The following is a 15,268-nucleotide window of genomic DNA, read 5'->3' on the forward strand; positions in this document are numbered from 1 at the left end:
CTCGTGCAGCTACGACGGCCTGTGACACGTCATCACTTTCATTCACCAGACTTGGCTTGCTCGATGATACGGGAGCGTGGGGCAGAACTGAGATAAAAATAGGCGAAAAATTCTCGATAATTGTCACATTCGAGCTACACATTTCGTCGTTAATACTTTTGTCCCGTTTAGAGTCAAATGTTTGAGGATTTTTTTCCAAATCGAATAATTAGCACGAGGGAAAAAAGTAGCGACGAAGAAGCCCGTTGACGCGGTTTTCGCCCCGGACAGCAATGTCGGTATTCGTCGATTATCATTCCACGTGGGACGATCGTGACGATCGGATGGGACGAGACTTGAAAAAGTGTTTGAAAAGGGACGCTGAAACTATTTAAAACTCGTTTGGAGGCTTCTTTTTATAAAAGTCTTTTAACATCTGATTACTTTGGGAAGTAAAAAGCTCGGAATTCTTGTGGCTCTTTCGGAATGCTTTTTCTAAAAATTCTTTGGACTCTTGAGAGCGAGAGAGAGAGAAAGTGCTCGAGGAAGCATGTTTCGTCGCTGCTTCGTTTTTTCCTCTCGGCGAGACTGATTTAGACGTTATTTCGTGAGGAATTTGTGGGGAAAGCGATCAGCGATTCCCCATGAGGCTCGCTAGACTAAACCGCAAAAAAAACAGCGCCAGGCGGCGCGGAAGGGGAGAAAAGGGAAAGAGGAAAGTTGGAGACTGTCGGGGGAGACTCGCCCTCGGTTTCTTCGTTTCGCATAGACGTTCGCCCATAGTAATAAGGAAAACGAAATACCGCCGGCGGGAGAGAATCGTTTCTTCTTCCTACGACGAAAAACGTCTGTCTGTGTGTGTACGCGAGAGACGACGAAGACGAGACTGAGTCGTCCCAGGGTAACGCTGTAGGTCATTGGCCCGATACGTCGTGCGGCTGGTCGAGTGGTGGGAAGGCCGGTAAATATCGATCCGTTCGTCTTTCGTTTACACTTTCGGCCCCCCCCCCCCCCCCCCCTCTCCTGTTGGATGCTGTCGCGGCTTTTCGACTCATTTTTCATTGTTACTTTTATTTCTTTCATCCTCGCAGCTTGCCCATTTTTCTCGGTGAGGCCCTCGCTCTGAAAAATTGTTTTTTTTTCCCCCTACAACACGATCAATGAATCTGGATTTTGAAGCGAAATTCGATTGGCTTTTACCAAGCGGACCTCGGCCTCGGTCAGAGTCGGAACTCGCTCTCGGCGTGAAGTTTTTTCGTCCCAGACTCGCATTTCGACGGGAAATTTGAGTGCGTCGTTTTCGTGAAAATTTGTCTAAATTTTAGTTCAACTCGACAGAGGAATCGGTCGAAATTCAAAGTTGAATGAAAATCTTTCAATTAACTTTTGCAACGTAAAATAAGGGAACGAATGCTCAATCGGATCATTTGTCCGCAACGATGTCGCCATGACATATTCCGTGCTCGAATCACCGGGAAGGGGCAAGGTGAACGACGAAAAGTGGTCGACGCAGACGGAGCTTTTTCCGTTGCCACACGTATCTACAGCTCCTTGGGCTTTTCTGTCGAAGGAGAGGCCCGGAATAAAGAAAGAGGAAGATAGAGGGCGATGTGCTCGGGTCGTATACCCCGGTACACAAAGGGTAGTCGTGCGGGGTCCTGACGCGACCGTAGACCCCGCTTAATGCTTCTTAGCAGCGTCTCTGCTGGACGGGAGAGACGATGATCGCTCGAGCGGCGCTCGTGTGCGTGCGTCTGCTTTCTCCTTCCCTCTTCAAGGTCACCGCTCTGAGTTCTCCCCGCCGAATCCCGGAGCTGCTAACGAGAAATTTTACCGTGGCTCGATTCGCTTTACGTTTTGACGACGTGGAAAATTTTTTTTTTGAAAATTTATTTTTCGTACTCAATCGCGAACCTTTGGAATCGGAATAATCGAGGATTCGACGAAACCTTCGTTCGGTTAGAGTTCCGATCGGAATTTCAATCCTCTTAAAACACCTTTTCTCAACTGCCATTTGAGTTTCGACTCCACTGGGCAGAAATAACGAATCCAGTGCACGAGGCCAACTCTACCGCGCTCTCTATACACGTACACGGTTTAATGGATTGTTTACATATATACGATGTTCAAGGCCAGCCGCGGAGCTGTTGCACTCGGTGCTCGTGCTCCTGCACCGGAACCTCGGCAAACCGCTCACGACCTTTCGATTCCCCTGCGCGCACGAAGACGTTTACCGTTCCTGATACGATTCCTGAATATCTTTCCGCCTCATTTTCTCACGTCGCCCGCATTAATCGTTTTATCAGCTCCCTTAAAATCGCTTCGTAAATCGGAATGATTTTGGAGGAGCTTTCGATTCCGTGGATTTGGGAACGTCAAGAAATGTCACCCACCCGAGTACCGTCCTCCCTCGAGGCCCCTCGATCATGAGAGCCGCAGCCGCGTAGAAAGTGCGCTTCGAAATTCGTCTCGACGCTCGAGTCGAGTGAGGAGACTGTTGCAAGCTTTTTAATGCTTCGAACCTCCAAGTTCAAACGAGAAGTCACTGGAGTACGAAAAAATGTGAGAAAAATGTTCGTAATAGTAATTTTGGGGGTCACGCCCATGAGAAAATCGTGCCCGAAATAATGACGCTGAAGTTTCCAACGTTGGAGTCCAACGAAATGATCGAAAAAAACTCTCCAATAATTCCAGTAATTCTCCTATTTTGTTCCCTGCCAAATTTGCGATTCGTAGTTTTTCAAGCTGCACCAACGATTCGTGAAATAAAAAATTGGTGAATTACAAACGTTTTTTTCGTTCATTTCGTTGGACTCCAACGTTGGAAACTTCAGCGTCGTCCCGAAATACGGTTTCCCGTCGCAAAGCAAAATATTCGTCCCCCCCCGCGCGATTTGACATCTCCGTTTCTCCTGCGAATGCCCATGCAAGTTTTCAGCGTCTTTCAATTCGATCTGTGCGTCGCCTCTGTTCGCCAAAGAATGTTTGGGCCTCGACGTCTGCTCGCGCCGGTCGAAGGTTGCCCGAGGTTATAAGAGTGTCTGCCGCGTCGAATAAGTTTCACAGATGCGCACACCTCCCGAGTGCCCGCCCCTCGGCCGAAGCGTCGTCGTAATTCCTGTCGCTTGTTGCCCGCGCGACGTCGAGTTTTCATTAAAAAAAAACAGGACTCACCAAAGCCGAATAAAGCTGCTTCGAAAAACATGCCGCATCGCGGCTCCTCATCTGCTCGAGAAGTCCCTGCCGCATTTTTCATTCATTTTTATCTCCCCCGCGCTTCTTCCACCACGACACAGAAAAAGCAATGCGAGCACGAAACCTCGAAGTGGGTCATACGACCTCGACGTCCCCCCTGCCCTTCGCGTCTGCTCTCCTTCTCCCGAACGTATCTCCGGTGCGCCCTGCACCGCGTGGTGCACCACCGACCATCCACCTATCCTAGATGAGCGAGAAACTAGGTTGTGGGCTGTGCCGTGTTCTCGTACCACGAAAGATCGCATATAGTTATCGATCGTACGAGCGTATCTCTGTACAGCATTTTGCTGCTATAACTATACGCTCGCTGCACGGAATACTACGACACTCTGCAGCACCCCCCTCCCTGCCGATCGCTCTTGCCCATCCCTCCGGCCACCCTTCGGTCCCGTTGCAACGATGAAAACTGGGTTAGCCCGTGCACCCAACCTGACTCTTCTTCTGCCCTCGCGATGTCAGCGTACCTGGGAGACGCGCGGGATTAAATCCGGCGCGCCGTCTCATCGACGTTGGCCATCAACCTTCCACCGATGACGGATTACCCCGTGTTCGGACTCCCGGCTCCTGTTTTTGTGTACCTCTCGGTTGTCCGGTGACGTACCGGCCACGGGATCGTCCTTCGTTGGATTGGGCAGCAATTTATTTCTTAGGATTTTGAAAGAATTTGGGCGTAGCCACGGGATGTCGGGTTCATCGGTTCTTTGGAATCGGTGATTTGGTGGACGACGTGACGCTGAAGTTCGCAACGTTCGACTCCAACTAAATGAGGTGAAAAAACTCGAATTCAATTCCAGCAAATCTCCAATTTCGTTCTCTGTCGAATTCGAAATTTTCGTTCATTTCGTTGGACTCCAGCCTTGCAAACTTCAGCGTCGTTAGACGACGGGGCTCGCGGACGCGCAGATGCGCTTATCGGTGTATTTTGAGTGAATTTTTTCATTGACGGAGGATAAAAACGATTTTTATTGTCTGAGACTTTAGTTTGTAATTTTTTAAAAATGTGCGTAGAAAGAAAAGGTGAAGAATTTTTGTTTCAATGATGCTTCCTACGAGAGATTGGGAAAATTTTGGAACGTCGATTATCGACGAATGTCAGGGGGATCGGAGGAATAAAGGCGAAGATAATTTGTCTATGAATTGTTCGAATTATTATGATTTTCAGTGGCAGTTAAGCTCTCGTTATTTCCTCGTTTTGCTGAGCCGTCGAAGACAAATGGCTCGTGACAATAATCAAGGTCGAGTTACGCCCTGATGGGTTGGTACGACTTTCACGCGATGCATTTGCACGTGGCTGCGGTTGAAAAAAAAAGCGCACGAAATTGACTCTGTTCCAACTGAGAGCAGACCGAATAAACTTGTTTATGCAACTGAACGAGAGTTCTCGCGTACATCGCAAACACAAATTATCGTCGATAAGATCGAAAGGGTTTTTATCAAATGATTGAATCGCTGCACGATTACGTACTCGTCTCTCGCGATGCCAAGGGGAATCGTCGCGAACGCGTATCCGTTCGATGAACAACGTGGCTTGGGGATAGCGCGGTGACACACCACTCGAGCTCGCATGAAATCTCGTCTCTCAAAGTTTCCGACGGATTTATTTTCCTCCTCCAGCGAAATTTGTCTTTTGTGATTGTCGACGCGAGGTTTGGGTTTGAAATTTTTGTAGCGAGCAGCATAACGGCTGGGATCGATAGAATCGAAGGCCCAATTGAAGAATAAAATGGAAAAAATGACCGTTCGGAATTCGGCGCGAGTGTTTGCCGAAAGAACCAAAATTCGTTGAGTTTCGTTACGCCCCTGAGTCTCGCTGGTTCTGCAAGCCCGCTGACAGAGGGCGGCGGGCCGAGAGGCAGTGCCGCGTTTCGTAGGTCGTGTAAGGACTTCCGAGGCGAGAGATCTCGTTAAACTCGTCGGGAATATCTTGGAAAAAATCAGCAGCTCTATTCGTAATATTTATTTCGTTTGAGGGAATATGCTCGTGTGTTTGCTCGTGAAAAATAAACGGGAATGGACGGGCACGACGGTGCACGCGAAGCGCGTGTGAAAGTTCACAACGACCCTGACAGTTGATCGGTGTTTTTTTGTGCTGGCGGTTAGTCGAAACGAGTCTCGGAGGAAACGTGCGTTCGCGTTGAAATACGGTGAGGAGAGAAGTTGGGCGCGGGTCTCGTGACGAAATTCCTTGGAGAATTGCGCGTCCTCCCAAAACAAGATCACAGTAAACGGGGATACTTGGAAACGTCGAAAAATTGTTAGGTTAAGAAATACTCGGGAGCGAGTATTTCGGATTTGATGTCCAAAGTAACATATAAACGAAGCACGTGAGTCGAGTCGGGAAAAAAAGAAAATTGCGCTGGTCAGGAGCCTTCCGCCATTAACACCGAAAAATAATCGATTTCCGATGGAATCCGAGAAGCGGGAGGGCACACGAAAAAAGTAGAACGGAATAGATTCTCATAGGCGATCCATTGTAACGAAGAATTTTAGCGTCAATCGAATCCCATTCTCAGCAGGATGAAATGTCCAACGCCTGTCAAATACGCTCCTGGGCGCGATCTCGTGCACTGTCCCTTTCTCAGTTAGCAGCGCGGGTGCATTTGTGAAGGTGGTGGTGGTGGTGCTCGCCGCTGTGTTGAATTGTGCGGCGCTCGTTGTTTGTACGTTTCCCCAAAGCGAGACGGCGGGAGTGAGGCAGCTACGGGCAGGCGAGCGGCGCGGAGGGGCGGGAGATAAAGCCCCTCTGCGCAGACTGCGCCACCTCGATCGCCCCGTGACGCGAGACAGTTGGGCGCGCACGCCGTTCCGGATTCCGTCATTCCCTCATGCATTTATTCAATAAATAAATACATGTATAGAAGTTTAAGCGCTAAATTCTAAATAGTAGCTTTCTTGATTGACGCGATGTTGTGAAAAGAAGACGGAAAGACTTCTCGCAGCGCCACGCGCCATTTATTTATTTGTATTTATTTCTCATTCGATCAATTCTCCATCGCACAGTTTCCTTAAATTTTCATTTGCGTATTGCGAATACGCGTGTGCACTGAGAGAAGTTCAACGGGAGAAAACGAGGGTGAATAACGTTTATTTGAATATTCGTCTGGAGGGTTAATTTGGTTAAAATCGACGAAATGTGTTAATCCGAAATTTCTCAATTTGATCAGATGAAACGTGCTTTTGGTAGGCGCCAAAGAATTACCGACTGATTTTTTAAACCGGTATCTTGGCCTCTGTTGAATTTGTGATCTAAACAAAGAGGATTTGTTTGTGCGAGTAGTGTGGGGAGAAGCCGTGTATGAAAAAAGGTGCGTACGAAGTCTCGCCGCACCCGCCCTTGTTGCCTTGCTTCTCGTGCTTCCTCCCTTCCCTTCAACCCCATTTTCTATCTCTATTCCGTCTCCCCACTTCCTGCAGTGTTGGTTTTCGCGAGAGCGAGGACGAGCGAGCAAGGGAGCAACGAACGAGGAGGGAAGGGAGCTCTCCTCGCGTGTATTCGAGATTTCGCTTGTATATCGAGAAAGAGGCGCGCGCGCGCGCGCGCGTGGGTTTGTGTATATCCTCCGGGTTGCGCCACCAAAAACCCATAAAGCCCAAGAATCGTTGCAATTCGTTTCAGCAGTTACATTTGTACATATAAACAGAATATTATTTACACACGTGAAAATCTACATCGCGTTATTCAAGGAGAGTGAAAAGCTTCTTCGGCCGATAACCGAGTGTTTCTTCGGCCTTTTTTTACTTAGTGAAATTGTGTGCACTGGTGAAGAAAATCAAGTAGGGAAAAAAGTAACGATGACGAATTACGCGGAACGCCGTGAGAGGGACGTTAGCGTAGTGTGACGCCGGGACGGAGCCTGAAATATCGATCTCTGCGGGCAACGAATGAGACGGAGAGAGACAGAGGAGAGCGCAAGAGGACGCGCATGTATAACGTACCCCTTCTTTCCATCCTCCCTCTCCCCTCCGCCGAGTGTATGTGTGTGTCGTACCGTAGTAAAAACGAAACTTGGAATATACCAGAAGCACGCTGCTCGCTGCTCTTTCTCCCTCTCTCTTTCCCTCCGTCGCGCGCGCGCCAACGTAATTATTTTCTTTTCAGTGTTAACCAGAAAAAATTGGCAAGTGGACGGACACGAGTGGTGTTTCATTTCATAAACGATAATAATAACAATGATAATAATAATACTGAAGAAAGGATAACAACACGAACGCGGGATTCGTTCGGGGTTCACTTTCCTTCTCTCGCGGACGCGAGCTTCTTTGTTTCGCCGCGCAAGACGGTGGTAGCGCTCGCGTCGGGCGAGTCGTAAATCTAGCCCTAAGCGTGCGGGAAAAACCGCGCCTCGTGGTTCGACACTTGACAGTCGACGAAAAACAGGAGATAAATAAAACGGCAACGCTTCTCGGTGCGCCCGAATTTTCTATTTGTTTTATCGTTCGGACGCGAGTTTCGCGGCTCTGGGTGACCGTTTGGCCGTTAAGCAAGTATTTTTCAACGATCCGAAAGCCGAAAGTGGACTCGATGCCGTGCAGAAAAAAACGTATCGTCGCTTCGAGGATCACGATTGTCGTCGGATGTTCGGAAATGAGGAGCGTGGCAAACAAAATTTAGAGAAAACCTCCCCCATCAAACTCGCAGCAATACGAAAGTACAATCAAACATTTTTCGACAATTCGTACAAGAGGAACCAAGCGTGGATAAAAGCGGGAGAAAAAATGCGGCTCCGTCGCAACCACGAGATATCGATTCCGAGCAGTGGCGAGGCGTCGAGACACGCGGTCGTTTATGCCTCAACGGCTAATCGACGAACCTCGATATTTACCAGTTACAAAAACGCTTTCGTCGATCATGACGACGAAATAGCTCTTAAAATCGTTACCACAGAAATAAACGTAATCTCGAATTGATAAGAAAAAAAGTAAATTAAAAATCAAGCATCCAAATAAAAACAAGCGAACGCGAGTAACTTAGCAACATTCTGAGAATGTTGCTCCTCGATAAACTATGTAAAACAACCAAATTTTCGGACAAGAATAGCTAAGAAACCAAAAAGTCTTATCTCCCTCCCAACAGCAGTGTGAAACCATCGCGAGATAGTAAGAAAAAAAGTTGCTGCAAGCGTACCGACGCAAGTGAGAAGTGAACGTTGCCAAAAAACAACCATAACTATTTTATTCAACAATAGAACGAAAAAAAAAAAAAAAAAAAAAGAAGCGCGCGAGCACCTCGAAAGAGAGGGATCGGCGTGAATGAACGAGAAAAAAAAGCAGAAAATCGATCGCCTGAAAGGCCACCAAGTGCCACAACCCGTTGAGAATATGATCGTGAAATTTAATGCAGCAGTTCCAACACTCAACGAACGAAGAATAAAAACAAAATGGCGTCCAGTTAAAATAGCCTAAAAATCGTTTGAAAAATAGATCGAACGTCGTTCAAAACAGACGCACGATTCTTATCTGCCACGAGAGTCAAATAATTTTCATATTTAAATATAACAGAAGGAAAAGGAGAGCGAGATTAATTGGTGAGAGGAAAAATATATTCAGCATGGTCTCGACGTACAGCGTAGCGAAAGAGGGCGCCGTTGGTGTTGCAGTTGGAGTGGGCGCTATGCATCTTTTGCCACATTGTGCCGCCCCTCACCATTTATCGCCCCATCCACAAAACCCTAATCACAATCACGTCCACCCAAACAATCATCAGCCACCGCCACCGTTGAGCCCTCACGGACATTTGACTCAATTGAATCATGCTCAGCATCATCTTACCATCAATATTACGCATCATCAACAACAGCAGCAGCAGCAGCAGCAGCAACAACAGCAACAACAACAACATCAACAGCAGCAGCAGCAACAGCAGCAACAACATCAACACCAACATCAGCAAGCTCAAGCAAGGCAACAACAACAGAATGAACATCAAGCAGCAGCTCAACAACAACAACAGCAACAACAACAACAACAACAACAACAACCGCAGCAACAACAAGCCCCACCCCCACAATATCGCATCGTTACGACTAACGCCAGTAAGTTCGCGGACAAATAGACGTTTCACCCTATTCCTTAGGATTAACGTTTTTTTTTTCGTTGTTCCAAAAAAGCTATTCCTTTTCCCGCCCGCCAATACCTGAGTGCTCAAAGTCTCGAGAATTTTTTAAAATCCGCTTTATTGCTGTTCGGTGTTACTTTGAATTCGTTTTCGATCGCATTTTTGACGTTTCGCTTTCTCGAGTCGATGAATTTTGACGTTCGCTGGGTCGTTAAGAACGTTTACAAACTTTGATACAGTTTTGACAGTTTTTTTCCTCTGCTGGTCTCTGAATATCTATGTTTTTTTTCAAAATCCTGATCGAGATGGTAATTACTTAGTTTTATTAGTTGATTTACAAGAAAAACGAGCGTTCTTGTTTGCCCTTTCTCATTTTTATACGCGTTTCAATCATTTTTTCGAATCACACTCATTCCGCAAATTCATCGTGGTATGCGAATGAAATCAAGAATTTAGTGACAGTTGCAATGGAGTCGCATTGATGGATAATCTAATCGCGTTTTTTTTTTTTTTTTTTTCGAAAGCTTCGCTGTGCTTCTTTGTTTTCAATGTGCGAATGTGTCTTTTTTTCGTTTAATAAAAAACTTTGAAATGAAATTTTTTCCCCAATTTTTCTTTCGTTGCACGCTCAGTGATTCGTTGTTCGTCGCTCGCTTTTTTTTCCCCCTCGGTTCCGTTAATCGCGACTCCTGACCTACCCCTCGTGAGACCACGCTACCGCCACAATTGCCCCACGTCTCTCCCGAGATTCATAAATTCGCAATATTCGCAGAAGTACGATTCGATCCTTCATTTTCATTATTTTCCATCCTGAATATTTTTTTTTCTGCATATTTCGTCACAACTGTCATTGATTTTCTTCAGTTTATTTGTTTTTTTTTCTTTTTTTTTTTCATTTTTCTCATTTTTTGCTGTGAAAGTTATTTTAAATTACTCATCACTGCACTCGTAAAAACACGTCGATAAATCTGCACGTTCACTTTTCTCATTTGACACAAGCTTTTGGCTTTTTTTGAATCGAAATTCCACTATGTTTTTCAAATCCATTTAAAAAAATGCCGATTTCCAATCGCTCATTCGCATAGTCACAATAAAATCCTCTTATTTTAATAAATCCGTCCTGAAAAGACAGCCCATGTGCGCACCTCGTGATTGCCTTTGCTTTCCTCTTTGATTCTTCAGAACGTGAGACGGTCAACGGCCGACGTAATCTTCCTGCCGGCATGACACACTCGTTCCTGGACTTCCGGTGGACCCGTCATGGAAATTCATTTTTTTTCCGTTCACCCGGTACGTTGTTGATGATCAAACACACATACACACATTATCACTTAGATACCTTTTTGACTAACATTCGTAACGTATCCAACGTGCTTCACAGTTGAAGCGTGCACGACAAAGAGCGAACGAGCGTTGTGGTGAAATTGTAACGAGAGCTTTTTCATGGGCTCGTGATCAGGCCCATTGAGCCAACTTATCAAAAGACCAACTACGTTTTTTCAATCTCCATCACTCGCTCTCTCTATTCTCCGTTCCCTCATCGCTTCCGGTAACTATCATCGTGCGAACGTTGAATAAAAATTCGTTTTGACCGATAGCAGCTCGTTTTTATCAACTCGGGCTGAGCAATTTACACGATGAAATGAAAGTCCAGCTATTTCGGCTAGAAATGGCCGGGTTTTTGTTTGAAAATGTAATCGAAAATTGACACTTTCGTCGTTCGATTGGATCGAGTCGTGACCAATCGCGGGATTCGAGGCTTTCTCAACGGTGCGATTGACGAAGCTTTTCATCGGAATTCCGGTACTCCACTGCCATTTTAATTCAGCGTCCAGTTTAGTAATTTGTTTTTTGTCGAATGTTCTATGATTTGATAAATCGATCGAATTCTCACGCGGACCGGAACGATTGATCGAATCCTTGCACGTTCTCGGAGCCTTTGAACGCAGCAAGCGTAGTGGCATATTAGAAGTAGCCTATTAGGAATGAAAGAGGTGGTGGAGACTGGTGCGTATTAATGATGAACGAAATGAGCAGCGACGGTGACCTCTCGAACCAGAAATAGAAACGAAAATTGGTCGATATGTGAGAGATAGGTCACGGGCTTGACTCGGTGGACCGCCGTGTGCTTCCATTCGAAAATATCACGTTCCACTTGCGCTCTGTCTAAAAGTTCGTTAAAATATGTCGCGCGACGAGGCTCAAGAGAAAAGTGCCTTTTTTCGGGGTCTCAGCAGCGCCGATGGAAAAATAAATGGCTGACACCGCGTTAAAAAAAATCCTGAGCAGAGCCTCCATCCCTTTTTCAATACTTTAACGTCTCGAAGCTGAAATAGAGCGCTGAAAAAACGAAAAAAATGGGCCGATGAGCCAACACGAGAAATCCGAAAGCAGAAAAAACGGATTGCAGGACAACGTTCGCCAGTTGAGAGCCGTATTTCGAGCTGAAGCTTCGGACGATATAGGTCGATCGATGCAAACGTGGGCTGCCGCCTGCCTCATCCTTTTTCTTCTCGTCTCTCTTTGCCCCTGGTATACGTACACACTCGCTCCCGCTGTGCCCTTTCATTCGCGGAAAAGAGAAAGAGGGAGACAGAAGAGAAGCCACGTGGGGGATGTTATTAACGCGATATAATCCGACCTGCCTTCGTTCCGGCTGTTGCAAACTAAACACACTCCTGTTTCGATCCCCAATCACATTGTCACAAACACAGCCGACAGACAAAAAATCACGGCGATACGAGAATAATTCATTTTTTTCATCCAACAAAATCCATTCAGTTGGATAAAAGTACGGTGGGATTCGAGAACGTATTTTTTCTATTGCAAGTTACTCGGTTCGTCCACAATAAAAGTACATTCGAATCCGCCATATTTTTTTCTTCGACGAACAAAAATTTGTTTCTTTTCCACTGCCTTGTTCGACTTCGGAATCTTGGCTTCTCACTCGGATTATATTTTTACTTGAGTAATGAGTTTTTCACGTACTCCAGAAGGCACGTGCAGTTTTCAAGTGTTTTTCCGTTAATAGAAAGTTATCATGAAATGTTACTGGCGGGGCCACAATATTTCCCGTCACAAGATTCAGGTTACTGCGTACAAATGTAACACAGAAGTGACTTGTGAAAATAAATAGAAAAGTCGGTTTTTACACGGCTTCGGTACTCTCGCAGCCTCAGTAAAATCACTACTCGGATGAGCGATCGTCCAGCCGTGAATTGACTGAGCAAGGAATAATTGGGACGGGCCGCAACCTCAGATTTGTCATCTGAAAAAAAAAAAGAAAAAATATTTTCAAAAGTCCCAAGAGTGGAGCGACGAAAACTGCGAGGGAGGAAAAGCATTGTTTATTGAAATTCGGCATCATTGATTTTTAGTCCTACTCGTTTTCACCACGACTACGAAATTCCCAATTTCGTGGATGAATAAAAAAAAGGCGGGAAAAATAAGTTGAAACGAGGGATTTGATTTTTGAGTTTCTCCGCTCTTTATCGCGTATCGATGCGGGAAAATTCAAGTCGAAACTCATTAGCATGTGTGCATAAAAAGTGCGATGGTAAAAAATCTCCGTCACTCGGTGGCCGCCTCTGTTGTCACGAAACTTCAGTGTCCACGGAGCTCACTTGCGTCACACTCGTCCCTCCCACAATCTTAGTAAACGCTGAAAAGTGATTGTTCATTGGCATGTGTATCGATGTTCACCGGAAATATTAACGTCCGTGGTGTTCTTTAAGCTTGAAAGAATCGAGTAAACACATGTAAAGCTTCCTTCAAGAGAAAGCAAAAGAATTTATGAAATTGTTTCTTTCTCGACCGATTACAAAAAGGCTCGGTCAGCTAATCTTTGCCTCAGTGCTGCATGGGCTGATGGTTCTTTTGTAATCGGTCAAACCGTATCGGAAAATAATGTCAGCTTTGAATATTTGAGGTTAGGTCAAGTGACTCTCAAAACGAATATTCCGAGAGGAAGAAAAATCCACAGAAGTGGCGTTTTAAGAGGGTCGTGATTATTATAATTGCGATATTCACGAGCTCTCCGTCGCAATATTTTATCAATTAAGTCCCCGGGTTTTCACCGTTCGACGCCAATTGTTCCTCGCGAAAGAATCTCCGAGTTGTCGGAAGACTGTGCACTTCGATAACGAGGGGCTTCGATAGAGGAAGTCGGGTACTACATGCGGCTTGTTTTCACCGTGCTCGTTCACCTGCATTCCACCAAGCTCACATATATTAATGTGCTTGTATTTGTATACATGTGTACATATAAGCATAAGATATATGGCGCATGCTTATTGACGTATGCATGTATGGTCTACGATACCTCGTGACCTTTCCTTCCGTCCGTAGGTATTCTCTTTTTTTATGTATTTCAAATTTCTCTCATATTCTCCCCACTTACCCTCGCAAATTCCACAGTTCGTTGTTCTTTGTTTTTTATTCCGACTTATGCCCGGCGTCTCGTCTCGCCATATGACATACGCGTATAGCGGTTTTAGACATAACAAGAAATTCCTCGAGTCACAAGAAATCACGTCAGACCACAGTTCCATCGTTGGCGTACAACGTGTGCTACGTTGCAAGTTGAAAAATCGTTTTCGTATTTCTATGAAATAAGAACCCATTAAATCTTGAACATTAAAACCGATCGCAAACTTATTTTCTTTTGTATTGACAACATTAATGTGTACTAGACGTTATGCCTAATGGGTTGAGGGCACTTCGAAAGGTCGTCTATACTAAGCTTATTATAACCTGTACCGTTATAGGCACAAATGACGTATTCTTTCTTCCTCGTGTCCAGGTATATCTCTGAGAAATTGATGTTTGTATGGTTGAGGTTATGACAGTTAACGTTTCGATGCTTTTCAAAAACTGCAATGGCGGATATTTTTCTAGCGTGTTAGGTTATAGGCACAAGTTTGTTTTTTTGAACTTTCATGCGTGCTTTGGTACATCGACGTTTTATCTCTGGCGGTGCTATTTTTTTAAATACGTCGATTGCTCTATTCTGACAATTCACGTTTCAATGTCTTGCCCACTTTTTTTTTTTTTTTCTTACGTACAATGTACTAAAGATCCGTTGATCTTACGAAAACTATTTGTTGCTGAATAACGTGAAATTAGTACGAGATTAGCTCACAGTGGCGCCACTCAATGACTGTTAACGGGGAAATTTATATTGTTTCTCGTTCCGCAACTACTTCTGAACACGAAGCTAAATTTCGTTGATCTGATTCGTTTATATTGAAATAAAAGTTTTAAAATGGAATCAAATACTTCGAAGTGTTTTTTAATTTCGAAGGAATTTGATTGAAACTTTTTTTTATCGTCCATTTATAAAACTACGTATGTCCCCGAATATCAATAGTTAACACTGTTCCTGATTTACGTATTCGGATATTTTCAGGACCTGAGCGGTTGAACTGGCATTTTAAATCGTAACATTTTATTTAAAAAATTTTTAAAATTGAAAAGTGAATCAACGTTCAATAGGATAGACGAATATTGTAATGTTGTTACGGTCTTGAATAAAAATTCGATCAGCGATTCTCATAGCTCGAGAGAATACCTCGCGAGAGATGGAGAAAAGCTATATGTATATAGCTCACAGAGCATTATGTGTGTGTGAAGGACTGTTATTCGAATGGAGCGCAAGCGCGCACGCCTCTACCGTTAAGTTGCAATCGATGCGTTTGTCTGACAACAGATAGCAGCACTGGGCTGTGCTCAAATGCTCACGTTCCTGCCCACATGTGCAAACATGGCTTCTCGCGATCCATCTTCGTCGTCTCTCGAAACATATCGTTGACTGTGTGCACGCGCTATTGAACTTTTGGAAATTTATTTCCATGGTGTATCATTTCAGTTTATATTGTTATTTATTTGTGTCTTTTTTTTTTTTTGTTCTCAAACGTGCGCCATCGAATACGTAATATTTGAATTTTACAAAGTTTCCGGAACACTGTGCTCGGTGCGAGG

General features: G+C 45.0%; 1 protein-coding gene and 1 long non-coding RNA gene across 7 annotated transcripts in view; one reads left to right on the forward strand and one right to left on the reverse strand.

Annotated features, from left to right (window-relative positions):
* LOC122416578 (eukaryotic translation initiation factor 4 gamma 3-like) overlaps positions 1–15,268 on the forward strand; it is a 63,539-nt gene that overhangs the window by 19,380 nt on the left and 28,891 nt on the right. For 2 of the 6 annotated variants that reach the window (XR_006262133.1, XM_043429646.1), the window contains exons 1-3: positions 5,117–5,378; positions 7,334–9,266; positions 10,472–10,579. The exons of 2 other annotated variants lie outside the window; for them this stretch is intronic. Coding sequence is in view for 3 of the 4 variants with exons in the window: in XM_043429646.1 (XP_043285581.1) it covers positions 8,783–9,266; positions 10,472–10,579 (592 nt within the window). In the remaining variant the exon portion in view is untranslated. Of the gene's footprint in view, positions 1–5,116; positions 5,379–7,319; positions 9,267–10,471; positions 10,580–15,268 lie in introns of those variants that run through there. 2 more of the 6 variants (XM_043429662.1, XM_043429652.1) reach the window with 2 other exon arrangements.
* LOC122416849 (uncharacterized) lies at positions 9,273–14,340 on the reverse strand. Its single transcript, XR_006262179.1, has 3 exons — positions 14,048–14,340; positions 13,689–13,892; positions 9,273–12,557 (listed from the first exon to the last, which is right to left on the reverse strand). It is a non-coding gene; the product is annotated as an uncharacterized lncRNA (long non-coding RNA).

The sequence above is a fragment of the Venturia canescens genome, chromosome 1 (assembly GCF_019457755.1).
Source record: "Venturia canescens isolate UGA chromosome 1, ASM1945775v1, whole genome shotgun sequence".
Lineage (NCBI taxonomy): Eukaryota > Metazoa > Arthropoda > Insecta > Hymenoptera > Ichneumonidae > Venturia > Venturia canescens.